Genomic DNA, 21,687 nt, shown 5'->3' with positions numbered 1-21,687 from the left:
ATTCGAACAAACATGCACAAATTAGGCTATTATTGGGGGCACATTTCCTTCAAAAATAAAACTTCTCCACTGCGTCTTCATTGGCTCTGATGTGAGGAGTACATGAAGACTCATGTTCATTCTTACAGCCTACAAAATAGCACTTATGAAGTTGAGACATTCTTCTCATCACTGTAGCTGCTCCAGCGCGGAGAACATGGCGCACTGTGTGCAGCTCACTCAGTGGAGGAGCTAATATGATGCTAGTAGGGCAGGGTCTGTCACCAGTTGTGGGCGTGGCCTGTTCTATTGTGATGTCACGTTGAATAGAAAATAAAAACTACTCATTCTGAGACACAGTTTATGATTTATGGGGAATGAGTGAGGCACTTTAAAAGGTCTGTGTTATCTAACTAACACGATCTTGCATAAAGACAATTTACGTCTTCACGGTCAAGTTTTTTGAATGTGACTGTGACTTCTCAGTAAATATGTTTAAACCAATTTATTCTTGCTCCAGGTCAGTCTTTGCACACCTCATCCAACGGCAGCCCCCACCCGGTGAAAAAGATCCAGAAGAACTTTAAGAATAATTACGCCTCTGTGGAGTGTGGGGCCAAAATCCTCGCAGCCAACAATGAGGCCAAGGTAACGCTCGCCTGGAGCCAACGTGCATTTTTAATGTGAATCTAGCTCTTGCTGAAAAGGAGGTGAACTGTATAATGACATAAGCATGGTGGTAACGGAGTTTTCTAAATGTAATAATGTGCATGTATAGATACGGATAATGTGCAGTGGTCTGGTATGAGTGTGTTCTTTCTTTTTCTCCAGAGCACTTCTGCAATTCTAATGGAGAATATGGATCTTTACATGCTCAACCCCTGCAGTAATAAGATTTGGTGAGTCACTCGGGTCAGTCAGAGCATTGTGAGAGGAAGGTGGTGTTCTCTAGTTACAGAGAGGAGGAATGAGAATAAGTTTTATTTCTCTGTGATGACACACGGAGGTTTTGGGGTTTGAGCTTCCGTACCGCTCCTGTTCTGTAAAGATCAGTGCAGCCGCTGTACCCTCGAAGTCAGTGAAATATTGCATTAAGTGTATAAGGTCCTTGTTCATCTTGGTTCCAAACAGGCTATTTTTGAGTATTTCATGCACAACAGTGTGTAGAGTTTACACAGAATGATGCGAAAATAATAATAAAATGTATAATAATTCCAGTGAGTGGAAGTTCTGAACTGATTAAAATACTGTGAAGAGAGAATGGCCAGATTGTTTCGAGTTGACGGGACGGCAACAGTAATGTAAATGGCCACTCTTTTTTTCAACCGTGGTGAGCAGAAAAGCATCTCGGAGCGCAAAATATGTCGGACCTTGAGGCAAATGGCCTATAAGAGTGGTTATTAGAGTTGCTGCAGCCTTCCTGCCAGCTTGGTCCAGTCTGCCCTTCTCCTCTGAGCGCTCTCGTTGCATTTCTGCCCTCAGTCACGGTCGTCATGTTGGTTTTTTGGGGGGGTTTTCCAAACCATTCTGTATCAACTCTAGAGACTTTCCATTTTGGGTTTGGGAGGGGATGTGTGAAGAAACATTAGACCTAGGAAAATCTAATGTCATCTCCTCCCTTACTGTCTGATCTGTCCATGCTTTCAGGTTTGTTATTGAGCTCTGTGAGCCGATCCAGGTGAAGCAGCTGGACATTGCAAATTTTGAGCTCTTCTCCTCCACGCCAAAAGATTTCCTGGTGTCAATCAGTGACAGGTAAACCACGGTCATTCCCTACTTGTGCTGCTTTTTGAACAGTTGTTGTTGTTGTGTGTGTCACCCCCACACACTCTATCACTTTCCATGTCTGGTAGCTTTGCTCACCTATTTTTTTTTTTTTTCTTTTCTTTTCGTCTGGGTGGGTTTTACACGGCATAAATTTAAACAAACAGAAAAGCTTGTCTGAAAGGTGAGTGGGAAGGACAGGACTGAAAAACAAAGGCATTTCATTCATTGTACAGAAAAAAACCTTTTGTAAGGACTAGGAGAAATCACGGAAATTAACGAAGGGTGGACAATATGAAACTAGCACTAGAGAATAAATGGGAAATAATTAGTTTGCATGTATAAAATTGCCTGTCTGCATTCCATAATTGTGTTCTCACTAAAATCAAACTGCACTATAGTTAGCTTAAAAGTGGTATAAGATCACTAATGAGATTTTCTTAGACTGATTGTTTTGCTCCAGACTGAAGTGTGATTATGTTCACACCTGCCAAAAAAACCCCACTTCTCCAAGGGAGTAGACTCCAGGGTTTGATTCAAACTAAATACTGCCGCATAGCTCTTAAGCTTTTGATGAACTTCAACTGAAAAAGACATTTCGATGTGAAAAGAGGTAATGAGCCAGAATGTGGTGTTGCTTCAAGTTTGCACGCTGCGCTGTGTGCCAGTTTCCAAACAGAACTCTTGAACACTGCATCGTTTGTTCCCGTCAGCGATTGGTCCAAATATCTAACGTCACTTCACGGAGCGACTGTTTGACATTCTCCGAATCGTATTTATTTATTTTTTGCTTTGCCGAGTAATCCAGCACAACAACATAGTCTCTATCTCTCGGACGTGCCCTTTTCACTGCCGCTACTGCTGTTCTTTGTCTATTTCTTCTGTTTGACAGGGTTTGCCAGGTCTGATTTTTAAAAGCCTCTCAGAAACTAGGCCGGTACTCAAAATATGCATCGTCCGAACACACTCCTCTATCTCTTATCTCATCTAACAGTACTCTCGGGCATCTATAATAAATAGGGCACAAATAAGGATATAAACAATGTGTGTGTGTGTGTGTGTGTGTGTGTGTGTGTGTGTGTGTGTGTGTGTATATATGTATATGTTTAAATGGCAGATGACCCGATTACAAGGCCAACACATTAACTGCACTGTAAAGAGTTGTTTCACCTGAAATAGTCTTGTTTTTATTACATATATTGTCATAAATGGATATGAGAAGGAGGTGATCAGTTTAGGTAGCTTAGTAACATACAGAGCGAATGCTGAGAATGGAATAAGGGCTGTGTATGTCACGTGACGCTTCTGTACCGATGTCTCAACACGATGTCATGACGTCAACTTGGCACACACCCATTCCAAGCCCTATTTGTGTGACGGCTGTATATTGAGCTGTATATGTTTTTAAGTCTTGAGTGCATTGTGTTTACATAACTCGCTACATAAAAAAAAAACATCTCTCTATTCCCTAACAGATACCCGACCAATAAGTGGATCAAGCTTGGCACCTTTCATGCACGTGATGAGCGCACAGTGCAGAGCTTCCCCTTGGACGAACAGCTGTATGCCAAATATGTTAAGGTAAAAAGGGGATTTTTGCACCAGGTTCTTCACTTTCACACGCTCATCGTTGCACTCACCTGCCCTCTTGTACTCTCATTGCTGATCGAGGGGTCACGTATCAGTGGCTCAGTACCATTTTAGATATGGGATTTGATAACACAGCGTCTTCCGATACACACTAGTTTCCATGTGGCGTAATAGTGGGTAGAGCATAGGGTGCTGCGAACAGAGGAGTCATTTGGGACACGGCAGTGTCTTGCTGTTGCCTGAGGACACTGTTGTGATTGCATGGTTTGTCCACGGTGAGCCGAAGAGGCCGCAGATCTTTTGTGCTCCTTTTGGTTGAAATACTACAGTGAGACAAAAACCCTCTTTTTTTTCTTTCTTTCTTTTTTTTTTTTTTGCACTGAGATGACAGAAAAATGCATTGAGAGCTTTGTATCATTAAGCACTACAGATCGGCATTCATACTGTTTCATTCCCTCTTCCCTGTTACATTTCCTTCCGTTTATTTCTCCAAATGCAACTGGCTTGGCTCTTTGCCATTTATCTGGATTTTCTCATCTTACAATGTGATTGATATTAGATCATTATCTGTTTTTTTTTTTCTACTTCAGAACTTCAGTTAATCCTTTACTGCATGTTGTTGCCATATGGCAACAATTAATTTATCTCCAATTTTTTGATAGGCAATGATACCAAATGACCATCTTTCTATGTAATTGGAAAAAGGGGGCTTTAACTTGGACATAACAAAAGCATGCCATGTCACATGTCCAGGAAGTGTGTTTCCTTTTCTTCAATCACATGGCATGTTGAAAGTGATCATTGGAGGGCTCTCAAAATTAAAAGAATAATTTATTTGATAAATTGTTCAATATTGAGGCGAAACTACTTGAAGGAAAACATTTAAACACTCTTGCATGCTTATTATGTGGCAAAAAACTTGTATGGTCTGGAAAATGCAGTCATTGGAATTGTACAATATAAAAACTAGTTCAAGTAATAAAAATCCATGGAAGCTTTTTTTTTTTTTTTTTTTTTTTTTTTTTTTTTGTTAAATGTAAATGTAGTAATTCATGCAGTAGAAGGTTATGTAAAGGTAGATCACATTTTATTCTCCAGACATGATTACTTTTTAGGCTTGTGCCATCATGTTCTGATTTGCTCTCTAAACCAATGTATATTGGTTTCCGTGTGAATTTCTCATGGCTACCGATGTTGCTCTTTCTCTCTGCATTTTCATTTTTCATACAGGTATATTGCTCTGGTCTGAGAGGAGCTCATATTCTTGTATGAAACCTCTCCTCCTCAAATGAATACAAAAGAACTTGCTTGTGGCATGAATCCAGTCTCTTACTGACTCTTTTCTTGTTTCTCTCTTTCTCTCTCCCTCACCTCCCCCCTGCCTTGCATCAGATGTTCATCAAGTACATAAAGGTTAGCATCCTCCTGTCATAGATGTTTTGAATGCACAGTAATGGCAGCTTTGGTGGCAGGGCCTGAATAGAGTAAAGCATGGCAGTGGTACACTTTTGCCCACATGCAAACACATTTATTTTTGATTTTCTTAAAGACCACATTAGAAAGTCACGTGCTTTGCACATACTCTGGCTGGTTTTGCTGATGATGGGGAAGTGAAAGTGTACACGTTGCATGGATTCTTGCTTTCTAACAGTTTTGTTTGATTCTGTTTTACTTTGTGTAGGTTGAGCTGCTCTCTCATTTTGGTTCGGAACATTTTTGCCCCCTTAGTCTAATCAGGTAAGATCGATCGAACTGTCTGTCTAATATCTCTCTATCAATCACCGTTGTAGTCATTTATGTTGTCACTATGACTGTTTGTTTTGTGTGAGGTACACATTTAATATAGGCAGACTTTGTTTTCCAGGTTCAGGGATTTCTTTTAGTACTAGTATAGAAAGTCTGTGCCATTTGCCTTTGGCAAAGTAAGTAATATGTGTTGGAGGCCTGTAAAGGGGCTCAGCATGTGGCAGAGCAAGTGAAACACATGCCCCTTTCTATAATGCAATTTCTTTGCATGCTGTTGGAGGGCTGCTTTTTAAAAAAAAAAATAATCCTGGAAGAGAAGTAAGACAGCATGACATGATTGTTTCTAAATTTGGGAAGGTATATTAATTTTTAAGAAGTTCTTTTTCAAGTAAAGTGGGGTGTGTCCCTCAATTTTAATCCAATCCCTTCCTCAACTATTAAACCCCTTACTTGTCTTAAAAACAAACCTGTTTACGTACGTCCACAAAAGTGTACGGAGGCTTTACATAAGGGTATCTGTATCTTTTAGATAAGGGACATGTATGGAATTTGCCCTAATTTTTGAGGTCTGAGTCCCTCCTGGTGGTGCCATGAATGGTTGATCAGTCTAGCTTTATGTCGTGATTGCTTTCCTGATTGTTTAAGATAATGTATGGAACATTGTGTAATTTCCACTTGCTTTCATCGTTCGAAAAAAAATAATAATAATCTCATTTCATCCTTCTTGTCTATTCTGGACTTTACTCTTTACATGTTTGTTCTCTCTTTCTGCATTATTCCCTAAAATATACCACATACACTATCTTTTTCTTGTTGTTAGGGTGTTTGGTACCAGTATGGTGGAGGAGTATGATGAGATTGCTGACTCACAGTATCCCTCAGAGAGGGTTGAGTACTTGGATGAGGATTATGGTATGAAGTGTTTTATACGTTTTGTATTTAATAATGAGAATGCAGTGCTTGTTTACATGTTCTGACATTAGATGCTGTGTGTGATCATTAGCTAATTTACTGAAGGTGTTCTCTTAACTCCAGACCTCCTTTTCATAGATTACCCTCCAGGATATCATCCTTCTGAAGATAAAGCATCAAAGAACCTCCTGGGTTCTGCTACAAGTATGTACGCAAGCACTTCCCGTCAATACCAAGTACCTCAGGGCCTCTGTGGCGTTCAGTAACTGATCATTCACTCACATGATAATCGAAAGTGTTTCAGATCTTTAGGTTTTTGTTTCAGAACAATGTTCTACAACTGTACAACTAGATACATAAGGCCAGGAACACTACTCTAGGTCACGTGGAATTATCCACTTAAATAGTATTAATCTCTGTTAATAATGTTTAGGATTGATTCGTGTGGGATAAGCAGATAGGAGTGTATTCATGATGGTTGTCACACTACAAATTCCATATGTAATACATGCACTACATTTTAATACAAACTGATTATGACCTTTATTATAAGTGTTTGTAGTATGGTTGCACTTGATCATTTAATAAATCATTAATAGACGATCAATAGATCGTTAATAAATGCTCACGCTCTGGATAAGGGCGTCTACCAAATGCCGTAAATGTAATGCGTCACATGACTAGGAACTGTGTATTAGGAATTCACTAACTTGCCTAAAACCCCCTGAAGTGTGTTCATGATATTTTGACATGTCCAGAGAGGGCTAAAATCCAATAATAACACTGCATGTATTTTTAAAAAAAATAAAATAAATAAAAGTCCAGTCAAAAATAGGAATATTATACACACACACACGGCTGCATAGGTAACAGTTAACTGGGTATATTTTCTGAACCTTGCTGCCAGGTTAGCTTGAATACTTTCGTGGTTCTGTATTCCCTCCTCACAGCACATGCACAGTGTCTGTCTGTTCCGTAATGACGCAAAAAAAAAACAAAAAAAAAACCCCCAAAATGCTCTCACCAGTGAGCATGCATACATGCATGTTTACACATACATACTTTCCCCCCCATGTGTTGACTTGGGACCCTCTGTGTTAGGGGAGGCTCTGTGTCAGAAATAGTGCTCTAGTCTCATTGGTTAAGAGATTCTATATTAGAACTATAGGAGAGGTATTATATTAGAAAGAATGCTGCAGTCCTATGGGAAAGACTGATGAACCCTAGTCTTTAACGCTCAACATGTCACTTTAGACCATTTTTAAAATAATAAATAAAATAGTCCCATAACCTCTACACCTTTTTTTTTTCCCTTTATTTAAAATAGCAAAGATTTATAATAATAGACAGAAACACAATCTGGAAACACACTTCCTAAATTAGCTACGTGTTGGAAGTCGACACAGTAAATTTCCACACATCCGTGTATCACAGAGTATTTTACATTGTTGATCAGACAGCGATTCCTCTAGTGACTCCTAGCTTCACGTTACTATTTCCTCTACGTTGCTGTAATTATTTTCTGTTTTTTCTTTTCAGATGCAATCCTAACAATGGTTAACAACATTGCTGCGAATGTGCTTGGGGGCAAGCCAGAGCTTGAAGATGGAGCCGAGATGGAAGGTGTATATGCTACGTCTTTTTTTTTTTTTTTTTTGTCAGATTTTCCTCACTTTGTGTTTTTCTCTGGACATACAGTAGTGAATCGATAGTGTTCTCTCTTTCACTCAGTCTCTCAGAGAGCACTGGAACCTGCAAATGAGAGACTTTCTGTAGTTGAAACAGCTGCAGTACCCTGATCACGTTCTTCAGATAAACCAGAAGAGTGTACTATAGCGCAGAGCATTTAAAGAGCTACATTTCTAACATTATAACCGTACCCTTATCTGCAGTTGAGACTGCTACTTGTGGTAAATGGGCTAATACGTGCGTAATGATTAGCAGTCGTTTGAGTCCATGCTGCATGCGTCAACATTTCCAGAGCTAGGCACAGTATTTGCTTTTGAGTTAAGGGAATATTTAAAATGCAGAGCGTCCTTCTTTTACTGAGCAAGTGAGCTTTATGCCATGGGAATCCAGGACAAACAACCCTGCCCAAAGTGATTACTTTGGGGTAATTTGTAGGTATTTCTCCTGCTGTTTCCTGTTAAAGGTAAATTCTGTATGTGTATGGGTTTTGGTCAGAGGAGGCTGCATTTCTTGCTGAACAATGAGTTCCTTTGTGTATGAGGCAGAGTCGTGGGAGGATGGGGGTCTACACTCAGCTGGGGGAAGAGATCTCTGACGCACTCACAAACACTCGCTCCTCTCTCTGGTCTCTATCTCGACTTGCCGCCACAGGCAGCAACTTTTTCCTTTCCCCCATCTTCATAACTCCATTCTTGATTTTCTGTGCTCCCTTTTTTTTATTCCTGTGTATCATGGTCATTGTCTTTCTGTAGGTAATATATCGTCTGGGACCGAGAACATCACGGAAGTCACCGAAACTACACTCACACCAACCTCGACACTCGCGCAGCAACAAGAAATGTATGTTTTACATTTAATACACATGTCTCTCACATGCGTTACATTTATCGAGCAGTGTATGGTTGATCAATTTGATCGTGCTTGTGTGCAGATGAGAAATTTTAGAATAAATATACACTTGCATTGAATAACCTGTTCATTAGCCTAAAGTCCAGGGTATTTTTTTTTTCTTTCTTTCCCCCAATGATTTGCAAATCTTATAAACCTGTATGTTCTTCACAATAGAACATAGAAAATGTATCAAATGTTTAAACTGAGGAAATGTACCATTTTAAGGAAAAAATAAGGTAATTTTTAATTTGATGACCGCAGCACGTCTCAAAAAAAGTTGGGACGGGGGCAACAAAAGGCTGGAAAGTAAGTGTTACTAAAAAGAAACAGCTGGAGGAACATTTTGCAATTAATTAGGTTAACTGACAACAGGTCAGTAACATGATTGGGTATAAAAGTATCTTAGAGAGGCAGAGTCTCTCTGAAGTAAAGATGGGATTGACTCTGGGTATAAAAAGAGTATCTTCAAGAGGCAATCATGTTACTGACTGTTGCCAATTAACATCCAGCTGTTAATTTCATTTAATCTGTTAATTTCAACTGTTCATTTGTAAGAATTCAAGACTGATTGTTGTGTTCTCTGCGTTCCCAGGCAGCAAACTCCAGAGCTGGATTCCACTCCGGTGAAGCCAGATCCAGAAGTACCCATTCCAGAGTCTCCCTCTACTCCTTCGCCTGAGGAGAGTCGCATAGTCATCCTCATTGAAGATGAAGAGGAAGAGCCGACTCCACCCACGGTGACCCTGCTGGAGGAGGAACGTGACGAGGAGAGGCGGCGCGAGGAGGCACGCCTCAGGGAGAGCGCCTTTTACTGCTCCCAACTTCCCACTTTGTCCTGCTTAGCCAGTCTCCACGAGCACCTGCACCTCTACTGTTCCGCAGCGCTGGCTCTGCAACGGCTACGTCAAGCGCACCACATGCATTCCAACACGCATACACTATCAACACAACTCCCAGACCCCAGTCCAATCCAAACCCCCTCGTCGCCCTCCGAGAAGTCTTCAGAAGTAGAGCCGACACAAAGTGAAGAGACTGCGCCTACCGACATGCCCTCTGTTACTCTGGATCCAATCGTTGACCCCCAGATTTTATTAGAGCCGAGCCACACCTCCTCCCTTCCTCATCACAGCTACACTGAGACTTCGGTCTCCAAAGCCACGCCCACTGAGGGCATTCCTGATTCACTGCCCACAGATGAGCCCCAGGATCTGATGCCACGGTACATGGAGCACATTCCCGAAACGCAGACTCACACCTTTACCAGTACCTCTCTCGGTTCCACCTTCACCTCTACCACCTCCTTCAGCCTCACTTCCACCGCTTCACTTCTCATCCCTGAGACCACAGAGCTACCCCCCACACTCACCAAAGAGCAGCTTGTCCATTCTGTTCCCACACCTATCCGGCCTACCGAAATCCCACCTCCCACAGAACTGCCTGTGCCGGGCCCAGAGCTTTCTGCAGGCGTTGAGGATGTCCAGCAGGATGCTGCTCAACTCGCGTCTCAGGAAGAGCCTACGGAGGAGGTGCAGAGCACCCTGCAGCGCACTGCCACAGACTTCTACGCCGAGCTGCAGAACTCGAGCGAGCCAAGCTATGGGAACGGCAACGGCAACCATGTGCACGGCTCCAACCAGAAGGAATCAGTGTTCATGAGGCTTAACAATAGGATCAAAGCCCTGGAGATGAACATGTCGCTCAGCAGCAGATACTTGGAGGAGCTCAGCCAGAGGTAACTAACACACACACACACACACACACACACACATAAAGTGGCTGCTGCCTTATACTTGCTCATGTGCATTTTTAGTACACAATTTATACATTGCTGTTCTATTATTTTAATTAATGTACTAGTTATATACCCTCGCTGCACTTATAGTAATAGTAGTAATAATAATAATAATAATAATAATAATAATAATAATAATAATAATAATTATTATTATAATTATAATAATAATTAGGAAGGCCTGTACTCATTCATGCAGTTATCTAATCAGCCAGTCGTGTGACAGCAGTGTGATTCATAAATGCCTACCAGCAGCTTCGGGTAACGTTTAAATCAACCATCAGAATGGGCAAAAATGTGATCTCTGTGATTTTGATTGTTGGTGCCAGACACTACTGGTTTGATTTATTTCTATGACTGCTGATCTCCAGGGATGATTTTTACATACACAACAGTCTCTAGAGTTTACTCAATGGTACAATAAAGAAAAATATCCCGTATCGCAGATAACCCTTCTGTAGAAGGGTAAAGAAAAAGCAGAAAAGCATCTCAGAATGCATGACACGTCGAACCTAGAGGCCGATGGGCTGCAAGAGATGATCACGTCAGGTTCCACTTCTGTCAGCCAAGAACAGAAAGCTGAGGCTGCAGTGGGCACAGACTCACCAAAACTGGACAGTTAGAGACTGGAGAAATGTAGCCTGGTCTGATTTGTGCTGAGGCACACAGATGGTAGGGTCAGAATTTGGTGCTAACAGCATGAATCCATGAACTCAACCTGCCTTCTGTCAACAGTCCAGGCTGGTGGAGGTGCTGTGATGGTGTGGGGAATGTTTTCTTGGCACACTTTGGGCCTATTAATACCGATCAATCATCGCTTGAATTCCCCAGCATATTTGAGTATTGTTGCTGACCATGTGATCCCTTCATGGCCACAATTTACTCATCTTCTAATGGCTACTTCCAGCATGATAATGCACCATGTCACAAAGAAAAACTTGTCTCAAACTAGTTTCATGAACATAATTAGTTCAGTGTTCTTCAGCGGCCTTCCCAGTCACCAGATCTGAATCCAATAGAACAGCTTTGGGATGTGGTAGAACGGGAGATTCACAGCATGAAAGTGCAGCTGAAAAATCTGCAGGAACTGTGTGATGCAGTCATGTCAATATGGACCAGAATCTCAAAGGAATGTTTCCAACATCTGGAATACACAACATGAAGAATTGAGGCTGTTTTGAGAGCAAAGGGAGGCCATACCCAGCATTAGTATAGTGTTACTTATAAAGTGCTAAGTGAGCGTGTATCTATTAAAATATTAGAGTAACACATGCTGGGAAAATGACCTTAATGAAATCATACACTAATTTGCTGCTGTGTGTGTGTGTGTGTGGATGTTCTGTGTGCTAGGCAGGATAATTTAGACTTTTAGACCATTTGAGACTTGCCATCATATCTCACTCTTAAGCTTAATTTAATTTCACATCACCCTTGAAGGCAGCGAGTTAAATCCAGGGAGGTTTAACTAAGCAAGTTTTAACGGTCTCCTGTCACGGCACTACACAGGTACTTGGCTGTATACAGAGGACTTTCTTCAGGCATGGAAGGAAAAATACATCTACATTTTGCATCACCGAATCATTGATGCATTTACTGTGACGTGTTACCATACGACATGCCGATGAAGGTGGTCTTTAAATCAACATGATTTCCCAACGCTGCACCTGGATAAATAAAATGCCATTTAAAATGGCATGTTTCTGACTACACTGATGATGTGTATCTGTTATCGAGACAATTTTTACATGTTTTATTAACTAAATACTCAACATTTTAAATGATCTCTCAAGCATCGGCTATGTTACCAGTGATTATGATGTCAAAAAGACCTCACAATTAGGGTTAAAGGTGCAATAATGTTTTTTTTTATTTATTTATTTTTTTTTTCCCCCTTACTAATAATATGAATAAGATGGAAAATGTATAAAACATGATTTAAAAAAAACAATAATAATAATGGTTTAAGCCTTGACTTCAGGAGAAAGTATTATGTCGTTTATAGTGTTGAAATGCTCTTGAAAGTGATGTCATGACAATCCTTGCTAATGCCTAGCTCTAGTTGCATGCTAACTCTAGTTCTTCAGCTCCACCTACTTAATTTCGACAAATTATGAGACATCTTACCGAATGCACCTTTTTAAGTGCTACTGTTATTTAATATCCAACTCAGTATTTTGGAAGAGGTGCCAAGAGTATATCGTTTACACACTGACGTCTTGCTGTCACTCAGGTATCGTAAACAAATGGAGGAGATGCAGCGGGCGTTCAACATGACCATCATTAAACTGCAGAACACGTCCAGAATTGCAGAGGAGCAGGTCAGTAGCATTTGATATCGAAATTTAAATCTCAAAACGGCATGCGGGATGCTGCCAGAGCGGTGCATGTGTAGACAGGTACGCCACATCTGATTAGTTTTCAAGGCGATAAAGTTGTTTGTGTGCTCATGCAGGATCAGAAACAGACAGAGGCCATCCAGATGTTGCAGAGCCAGCTGGAGAATGTCACCAAGCTCATGCTTAACCTATCGGTCACTGTGGGTCAGTTACAGAGAGAGGTGTGCGCGCACACACATCTATATCTTTTATTTATCTATACCTTTCACCGTCCATGCCGTGTCTGTCAGGATCTAATCGTTTAGACGTTACAACTTGTGTTGTAGGTGTCAGACAGGCAGAGTTACTTGGTGGTGTCTCTGGTGTTGTGTCTGGCTCTGGGCCTGCTGTTGTGTGTGCAGTGCTGCTGCAGCTCCTCCAATAACAGAAGCGCTGTGATCCCTGTGAGCAACCACTACCCCAGTCCCAAGAGGTACACACACACACACACACACACACACACACGCACACACACGCACACACACGCGCGCAATCCTGATGCAAGGTTACACCCACACTCTTAACCTGGTGGGAGATTTCAAACAAAACAGCTGTTTTTGAGTAAGAAAGACACATTAGGTTGAGTTCATACACCTCAGCATTTTTTTATTTTATTTATTAAATTTTATTATTATTATTATATAAATAAAAACTCTCTACTTTGTGTAGTAGCTCTGTTTATACGTTGCCAGATCTGCAGCTGTTATAAAAATCTGCCTCTTCCAGACCCTATACACTGATTTTAAAGTCTAGCAGCATGACTACTATTGAGACGTGTTAGTACAGTGTAAATGTTGGGAACGGGACCAGAGTGCTCCCAACCTGCAGACAGAATCCAGGAAAAAAGTATTCCGTGGCAAAACCTTGAACCTGCAAACAGTGTTAAGAAGTCGGCTTAGAGCTTGCTGTCCTTTTTAAAACGGTCCTGCAGCCGTTGAGGTACAAAGTATCCTAGAAATTAAATAATGTTTTGAAAGTATGCTGGCGAGTGCCAGTTTGATGATTACTTGCGCTTGCTATTCTTTAATCGTCTGCCAACAACTTTATGCATTGAAGAATCCAATCGAAACGCGCGTTCTAACCGCCAGTGACGTCTTTCTTTGTTCTCTGGCTCTCATTCCCAGGTGCTTCTCCTCTTACGATGACATGAGTTTGAAGCGGAAAGTTTCATGCCCCCTCATACGGTCCAAGTCACTTCAGCTTCCCCCTTCAGATGGTAAGAGTTTTCTATTTAAACCCAAACACAAGGATGTTTCTTTCTCCCGGTTATGTGAAGGTTGTTTCTGTCTCTCTTCTGCTCTGTCTTGTGTGCTTCCTTACACTCTTTCTCTTGCTTCTTTCTTTCTCTCTCCATCTTGCTTTCTCAAAACACATCCAGCCATGTATGTCATGTACGCCTAGCCTGTCCTGTTGCACCACATTCATCTCTCAATACAGCATAAAGGCTTAACTGTATGTCTTCTCGCAAAATACAAGATGTCTGAAGAAAAATGTCTTAGTCCTCTAATATTGGCACCCTTGGTAAATATGGGCCAAGAAGGCTGTAAATATGAGCAAATAAGTCTCCTATAATGCCTGATGAGGTTGGAGAATACATGGCAAGGGATCTGAGACCATTCTTCCATACAGAATCTCTCCAGATCCTTCAAATTTTGAGGTCCATGCTGGTGGACTCTCCGCTTCAGTTCACTCCCACAGGTTTTCTATGGGTTTGAAGTCGGGGGACTGGGACAGCCATGGCAGGACCTTGATTTGTGATCAGTAAACCATTTTGTGTTGATTTTGATCTATGTTTTGGATCATTGTCCTGCTGGAAGATCCAACCACGGCCCATTTTAAGCTTTCTGACAGAGGCAGTCAGGTTTTCATTTAATATCTGTTGATAGTTGGAGTCCAGGATGCCATGTATCCTAACAAAATGTCCAGGTCCTCTGGCAGAAAAACAGCCCCAAAACATTAAAGAGCCTCTACCATATTTATCCGTGGGCATGAGGTACGTTTCCATATGGCTACCTCTGTGTGCACCAAAACCACCTCTGGGGTTTATTGCCAAAAAGCTCTGTTTTGGTTTCATCTGATCATAGAACCCGATCCCATTTGAAGTTCCAGTAGTGTCTGGCAAACTGAACACGCATGCATGTGTAGAGGCTTTTTTTTTTTCTTGAAACCTTTCCAAACAACTTGTGGTGATGTAGGTGACTTCAGATTGTAGTTTTGGAGACTTTCTGACCTCAAGACCCAACTAACTTCTGCAACTCTCCAGCTAGGATCCTTTGAGATTTTTTGGCTACTCAAACCATCCTCTTCACCATGCGTTGAGACAATATAGACATGTGTCCAATTCCAGATTGATTCATAACATTTCCAGTTGACTGGAATTTCTTACTTATTGCCCTGATGGTGGAAATGGGTATTTTCAGTGCTTTTGCTATATTCTTATAGCCGCTTCCCATTTTGTGAAGCTCAACAGCCTTTTGCCGCACATCACAGCTATATTCCTTGGTCTTACCCATTGTTAGGAATGACTAAGGCAATTTGGCCTGTGTGTTACCTCATATTTATACCCCTGTGAAACAGGAAGTCATGGTTAACCAATTTCCTGTTCCTAGTCACCAGGTGTACTAAAACATATATTTTTTTAAAATATCAATGGGAATATTTCTGTCATTTGAATTCATAGGGCTGCCAATAACTGTTGCACACCTATATTTAACAAAGATCAAAAGCTTAAACAATAGATACATTTTCACAGCCTACTTTGCTCATATTTACTAAGGGTGCCAATATTAGTGGAGGGCACTGTATGTGCTGCTCTGTTATTTTATAGTGTGACCATGGCTTTGCACTGTTCTGTTCCATAAAAGCTTAGTGTTACATAATTAGCGACTTGCTACGCATGGCTTCTTCCCTCTTACTGCCTACAACAGAGCTGCAGAAAAAATAGCCACGTAAAGGTCTAAAGATCACTTCTGCTCACATGTTTAACTGTCTGTAGTGAGAGTGCTGTAGTGTGTGTGTGTCTCTGTGTACGCACCTTTAGGTTTTTTCTCTCCAAAGTTGCAAAGGGTCTTACTTTTTTAGTTTTTAAAGCTTGGGCCTGGCTCACATTTAACATTTGCAAGTAGTAAAAACTGACACTCATTCAATTCAGATATGATCGAAGTCTTCCAGTAATTCAATAAATGTTTTGTTTGGTTTTTTTTTTTCATACCAAATGCAAGCACATTTTGAGTTGTGTATTTTCATCAGTTGTTATGCAGTAAGTCCTACTACTTGCAAGTAAAGTCATGCTTGTACATGTTCATAGTTGCCATATCATTCCTTTAACCTGGCCCCCTCTCTCCCCTCTTTAGTAGGTCCTGATGACTTGTACATTGTAGAACCTCTAAGGTTTTCTCCAGAGAAAAAGGTACAGTGTCCATTTTGCCTGCGGTGGTAGGCTGCTGCGCACTCAAACGGGGCTGAGTTTCGAAATCACTCACTTGCTCGGTTCAGGAAAACATACCAAACGAAAGACTCTTAAAACATAGATACAACAAAGTAACCAAGTGGTGAATATTTCTACATAATGTAGAAGGTGTTTTTATTTGGTGCACGCATCTGTATAAGAACAAGTGAGTCTTTTGGAACACAGCCCCAGCAGTTTTTCGTACTGGTCCTTCTCTCCTGACTGAAATGTATTTGACTGTGCTCTCAAGACTCACCCGATCTTATTCTTATTAGTACTTTTTCCTCTTCTACTTTTCCTCTTCGTCCTTACCTTGTTTTGTGTCGTTCATTTCAGGAGATGTACTTGTTGTTTTAATATAACGTCAACTCCTGAATTACTGGTACCCTTTAAAAGAATATATTTATATATACACTGTTTAGGTCATACTTTTACATACACCTTCTAGAATCTGCAAAACGTTAATAATTGAAAAAATTAGACGGATCATAAACATTGCATTTAGTTTTTTATTTAGTTCCGCCCTGAATTAACTATTTCACATAACAGATTTTACATATAGTCCACAAGACACAATAATAACTGAATTTACACAAATGAACCAGTTCAAAAGATTACACACGCTCGATTCTTAATACTGTGTGTCGTTACCTGGATGATCAACAACTGTGTTTGTTTTGTGAGAGTTGTGTTTGAGACCCTTGTTTGTCCTGAGCAGTTAAACTGTACACTGTTCTTCACAAAAATCCTCCAGGTCCTGCACATTCTTTACTTATCTTCTGCATATTTGAGCCCTTTCCAACAGCGACTATATGATGTTGAGATTTTAGGATAACTGAGGGACTCGTACACCACTATTACAAAAGGTGCAAACTTTCACTGATGCTCAAGAAGGCCACACGATACAGACGCTTCAGAAGATATTCACGTTTCCCAAAAGACAAAATGATAACAATTTACACCCATCATCCTGTTCAAAAAGTTTACAACCCCCTGGTTCTTAATGTATCGTGTGGCCTTCTTGAGCATCAGTGAATGTTTACACCTTTTGTAATAGTCGTGTACGAGTCCCTCAGTTATCCTAAAATCTCAGCATCATATAGTCGCTGTTGGAAAGGGCTCAAATCTACAGAAGATGCTGGAAAAGTAAAGAATGTGCAGGACCTGGAGGATTTTTCTGAAGAACAGCATAACTGCAAGTGTGATTGCTTTTATACAACAGTTATACAAACATTAAATGAATATTGAGTAACTGAAATTTCAGACACGATATGAGGAAATATTTTGTTTATTTTTGCTCTGACAACGAAAATAGTTCCCAAAGAAGCCCCAGCTGGATTGAGCGTTGTGTTGATGTGCAGCACGCTGACTGACAAGCCCGTAGTAAGTGTAGTAACGGTTTCAGTGTAACACACTGTTGCTAGAATTTGTTTTTTTTTACGTAGCGAAAAGTACTCCTGCAGAATTGTACTGTACTGTATGCTAAGACGCACACAAGATGTAGGCGTATGCTCAAGCATTTCAGTCTCTGGATTCACTGCAACACTGATAGGAATTAGGCATTTTGTCAGATTGTTTTATTAATTGTGCGCTCAAATTTGCATACATTGCCTTTATTTATTTATTTAGGAATAAGTTCACAATCAGATTTGCCCATATGCAAATCTAATGAATAAGAGGTTCAACTGGGTTCAAATAAAACCGTACTTGCAAGTATTGCACGTTATTTCATTTGTTTTTATGCAGGGTGCCAATAATTTTGGAGTTGACTCTTGTTTGTATGCTTGTTTAACCTGAACTACTTGCTCGTCTGTCTTCGTTCTTTTTCTTAGAGGTGGTTTTCTACAGCTGTAGATGTTGGTGTTTTTTTTTTTTTTTTGTTTTGTTTTGTTTTGTTTTTTTTTAACGTATATTCGTTCTGCACATATGGAAATATTTTTCTTCTCTGTCGTCCCTCTTGCAGAAAAAGCGCTGCAAAATGAAAGGCGAGAAAGCGCCTCTGACGGTTGCTAACTGCAGCCCTGATGGCGAGAGTGTAAGCGTGCCACAATTCCTGCCGACAGCCTGCGACCACGACGCGTCCACCTGCTCATCCAGAGAGGGCGTGGCAGAGGGCAGCTCTGAAGGCTCATCCTCCTCCTCCTCCTCCTCATCTACAGTGTCGGATGAGTCCAACTCCAGTATCCCTCCCGTTAATGGCCACTGTGTGGGTCTAAATGACGGGCAGCTCCCAATGACCAAGAGCAAGACAGAGAAGAGGTCTTTGAAGCGCCGGCGGTCTAAAATGGCTGATCAGCAACAGCAGCCACAGTCACGTGGGCACTACGGCGCAGGGTTACTGCACGCCCCCGTTCCGGTGACGACGTGCGTCATACCAACGCTTCAGCAGCTGATGAAGAGAAAACAGGAACTCGGCATGGGGACTTTTGGAGTAACGGCCGTCACTGGCCATGTCTGAGAACTTTCTTCAGCGCTATCTCACACGCATCTAACACACAGCTTTATAGACCGAAAAAGTCGATTGAATCGCGCCATCAACTAGGAGGAAGTGGGTGATGTTATCGTGTTATTCCCCCCCCCCCTTCACCAAGCCAGACTCTGCCACGTACGCTCGAGCACAGAGAGAAATTTGGACTCCATGACAGTAACACAACTCTCGTTTCCCTCCAGTATCTTTATCCTTCCGTTCTAAAATCTTCTCCTTTTTCATGTGCCTTTATTTTCCGTTAACAAACTGAAAACAGACCACAGATCAAGGTGAAGGGTCTTTTTTTTGTTTTTTTGTTTTTTTTTTTTGTTCTTTGTTCTCTTTTCTTCTCCTTCTGATTTTTGGAGCATTTTATCTCTAAAGGGGATGGAATACAAAAAGAAATACTAACTTTTGAGAAGTATGACTGAGTCTACTTTTGGACCAGCAGGACAGCAACGGAAGGCTAGGAGTGGACTTCCTCCAAACCCTCTTCCTACACACTACCACATTATCTCGGGCCACGCTCTTCTTTTTACACCCACTCTGATTTTCAGTACAGACCACAGTGTTACCTTCGTTCTCTAGTGTTCACACTTTCCCCTCTGTTGGGAAACAGGTTTATTTTTACTTGCACACTCCCTCTTGTATGCTTTCTCTTCTGTGTGCGTCTATGTGAAACTCTAGTTGTATCCATTGTGTAGCAGGACCTGTGTGTGTGGGGATCACATAGCAAGTGGCTCTATAGCACTTTAACATCCTTCAGTCCAGTGAGCGGAACTGAATGAAGAACAGATCCAGCCATTTTCTTTGCCTGTTCATTTTGTGTGCTGCTCTTTCTTTTTTTTTTCTCCTCTTCCTTTCTGTCTTTTCCTCTTCCATTCTCAGATTTGTTTTGAAGTGTTAATTTAACAAGTTCAGGCAGGGCCTGAACGCCACAAACGTGTGTGTGTGTGTGTGTGTATTCACACACACACACACACACACACACACACACACACACACACACACACACACACACACACACACTCTCATATAGACCTGAAAAACACGACTGTAGTCTTATACGATTCATTCAGGCATTTTCCTGCATCCAGACTCGTTTGTTTCCTTGGCTTTCTCTACCTTTAGTTCTTTTTCAACAGTAAGGAAAGTTTATTAATATTTTTATTCCAAACGGTCAGTTACATGTACATTCTCCTATCTGTTACCGGTACATTTATAAATAAATAACTGTCTCTATAAAGTGTCTGTCCTGATCTCCCCCCCCCCCCCCCCCCTGCACAGTGGATACTGTGTGTAATTTTATTTATATATTTATTTATTACACTGTTGACTTGGGCTGTTTGAACTTAGGGTCAGGGGTTAATAGAGGGCATTTTAGCCCGTAGGGTGTCTTAAATATTTATTGAAAATCATTATCGTACACACGCACGTAGTCGTGAAACATGCAGTGGTACACCTGTTTTCTTCTTGTTTTCTGCCACCTTCTTTATGTAATCCTGAGAAAGCTGGAGTCAAAAGCGCTAGCCAAATGCCACCCACCACACGCACACATCATGCAGATCCTTTAAATATTTGACTAGATTCACGATCACTAATTCTTAGTATTTTCTAATGTGATGAGCCTGGTGTAAGACACTGGTTAGAAACTGTCGTGTGTTATGGGTGTGTGTTTGATGGATCTGTTCTGATGAGTTCTTCATTGTATTGTTTGCAATTATAATCGTGTGTGTGTGTGTGTGTGTGTGTGTGTGTGTGTGTAAAGCTGCTCAATTTCTAATCTGCATTTTCGTATTATATTTGTGAAAACACTTGCATCTTTCTCATTCCTTATATATGCCACTGTACATGAAGCATTCTTTAACTGTTTCGCTTCCTCTTTATTTATATCTCTCACTTATCTGTGTTTGTGTGTGTCCCTGTTTGACCGGCTCACTGGACTGCTCAACAGCCCACTCTAGATTTATGCCATTAACTCATTTGGTCATGCATAGTCTCGGCTAAAAAATTATTTTTCCCCACTCATTCATTTCAGCTTGTCTGTGATCAGTGCTCTGTAAAGAATGTGAACTTTGTCTGAATGGTAACAAAGGGGAAAGGTTCAGGTGGTTTCAAACACACCATCTTGAGTTATTCTACATTCAGAGGGAGGTTGTTGTGGGTTTTTTTTTTATATTCTATTTTTTTTTTAATTATATGTTTAATCATGATCTCCTTTCTATATTGTTTTGAATGTATATGAAAATGTGTTTGTTTGTAATTTGTTTCCAGTGTGTATGGGTGTTTTCAAGCTGCATGGAAGATTAATTAACCGTATAACCCCAGTGATCAGAGCCCTGTGTCTCAGGCTCCCACTCCCTCAGCACTTTGGAGAACTCCTCATGCCTTTTTTTTGTTTTGTTTTTTTTGTTTTTTTAAATAAAAAAAAAACAACACACTAGCACTTGTTTAAAGTGCTTCTTCTCCACCATGCTTTTCTTGGTGTCCTCTAGTGGCCATGGGCTCATGTATTTAAGTGGCCAATAGCAGACACCAAATTGTACACCAGATAATCTGTGAGGATGAGATGCACAGGTTTTTTTTTTTTTGTTTTTTTTTTTAATAATTATTTTTGGAAACAGGTTTAACTAACTACAATGATGTAGTGCCAATAGAAACTGTGAATTTCTAAATAAAGACACTTTTTTTTTTTCTTTTCTTTTATTGTGGTGCGTCTGCTTTCTTTTGTAGTTTGGAATAGTAGGTAATCATTTCAGTGAGTCCATGAATATAGTATGATCCACAGGAACAGAAACCCACCGCTAGAAGTCGCATCATAAATCAACGTTGTAAATGAATCATGTAACGTGATCTTTGGCTTGTCCTGTGTGCTTAATATCTGGCTTCTCCCTCACTACAGCATGACCAAGATTTTTATTAGGGTACAACTGCTGACTGTGTTTTTAACAGATGAGCTACAGTCTGTCATTCTCCTTTTTCCCCTGTCCATCAGGTGCATGGAAGACCTGTACAAGATGTCTCTTCTGCACTG

At 40.8% G+C, this 21,687-nt stretch overlaps 1 protein-coding gene across 5 annotated transcripts in view; it reads left to right on the top strand.

Annotated features, from left to right (window-relative positions):
- suco (SUN domain containing ossification factor) overlaps positions 1 to 21,352 on the top strand; it is a 52,031-nt gene extending 30,679 nt beyond the window's left edge. For 2 of the 5 annotated variants that reach the window (XM_053613660.1, XM_053613664.1), the window contains 17 exons: positions 500 to 627; positions 811 to 878; positions 1,627 to 1,734; positions 3,219 to 3,324; positions 4,726 to 4,746; positions 5,015 to 5,070; positions 5,900 to 5,991; positions 6,115 to 6,195; positions 7,531 to 7,614; positions 8,433 to 8,520; positions 9,164 to 10,303; positions 12,594 to 12,681; positions 12,816 to 12,920; positions 13,026 to 13,171; positions 13,863 to 13,954; positions 16,092 to 16,147; positions 18,150 to 21,352. In XM_053613660.1, the coding sequence (XP_053469635.1) occupies positions 500 to 627; positions 811 to 878; positions 1,627 to 1,734; positions 3,219 to 3,324; positions 4,726 to 4,746; positions 5,015 to 5,070; positions 5,900 to 5,991; positions 6,115 to 6,195; positions 7,531 to 7,614; positions 8,433 to 8,520; positions 9,164 to 10,303; positions 12,594 to 12,681; positions 12,816 to 12,920; positions 13,026 to 13,171; positions 13,863 to 13,954; positions 16,092 to 16,147; positions 18,150 to 18,644 (2,954 nt within the window). In that variant the 3' untranslated portion in view covers positions 18,645 to 21,352. The remainder of the gene's footprint in view (positions 1 to 499; positions 628 to 810; positions 879 to 1,626; positions 1,735 to 3,218; positions 3,325 to 4,725; positions 4,747 to 5,014; positions 5,071 to 5,899; positions 5,992 to 6,114; positions 6,196 to 7,530; positions 7,615 to 8,432; positions 8,521 to 9,163; positions 10,304 to 12,593; positions 12,682 to 12,815; positions 12,921 to 13,025; positions 13,172 to 13,862; positions 13,955 to 16,091; positions 16,148 to 18,149) is intronic. The other 3 variants (XM_053613661.1, XM_053613662.1, XM_053613663.1) reach the window with 3 other exon arrangements.
- The last annotated feature ends 335 nt before the right edge of the window (positions 21,353 to 21,687 follow it).

This window comes from Ictalurus furcatus, chromosome 25 (genome assembly GCF_023375685.1).
Source record: "Ictalurus furcatus strain D&B chromosome 25, Billie_1.0, whole genome shotgun sequence".
Classification (NCBI taxonomy): Eukaryota; Metazoa; Chordata; class Actinopteri; order Siluriformes; family Ictaluridae; genus Ictalurus; species Ictalurus furcatus.
The sequence above is the reverse complement of the archived record's forward strand: the minus strand, read 5'-3'. Positions and strand labels throughout refer to the sequence as shown.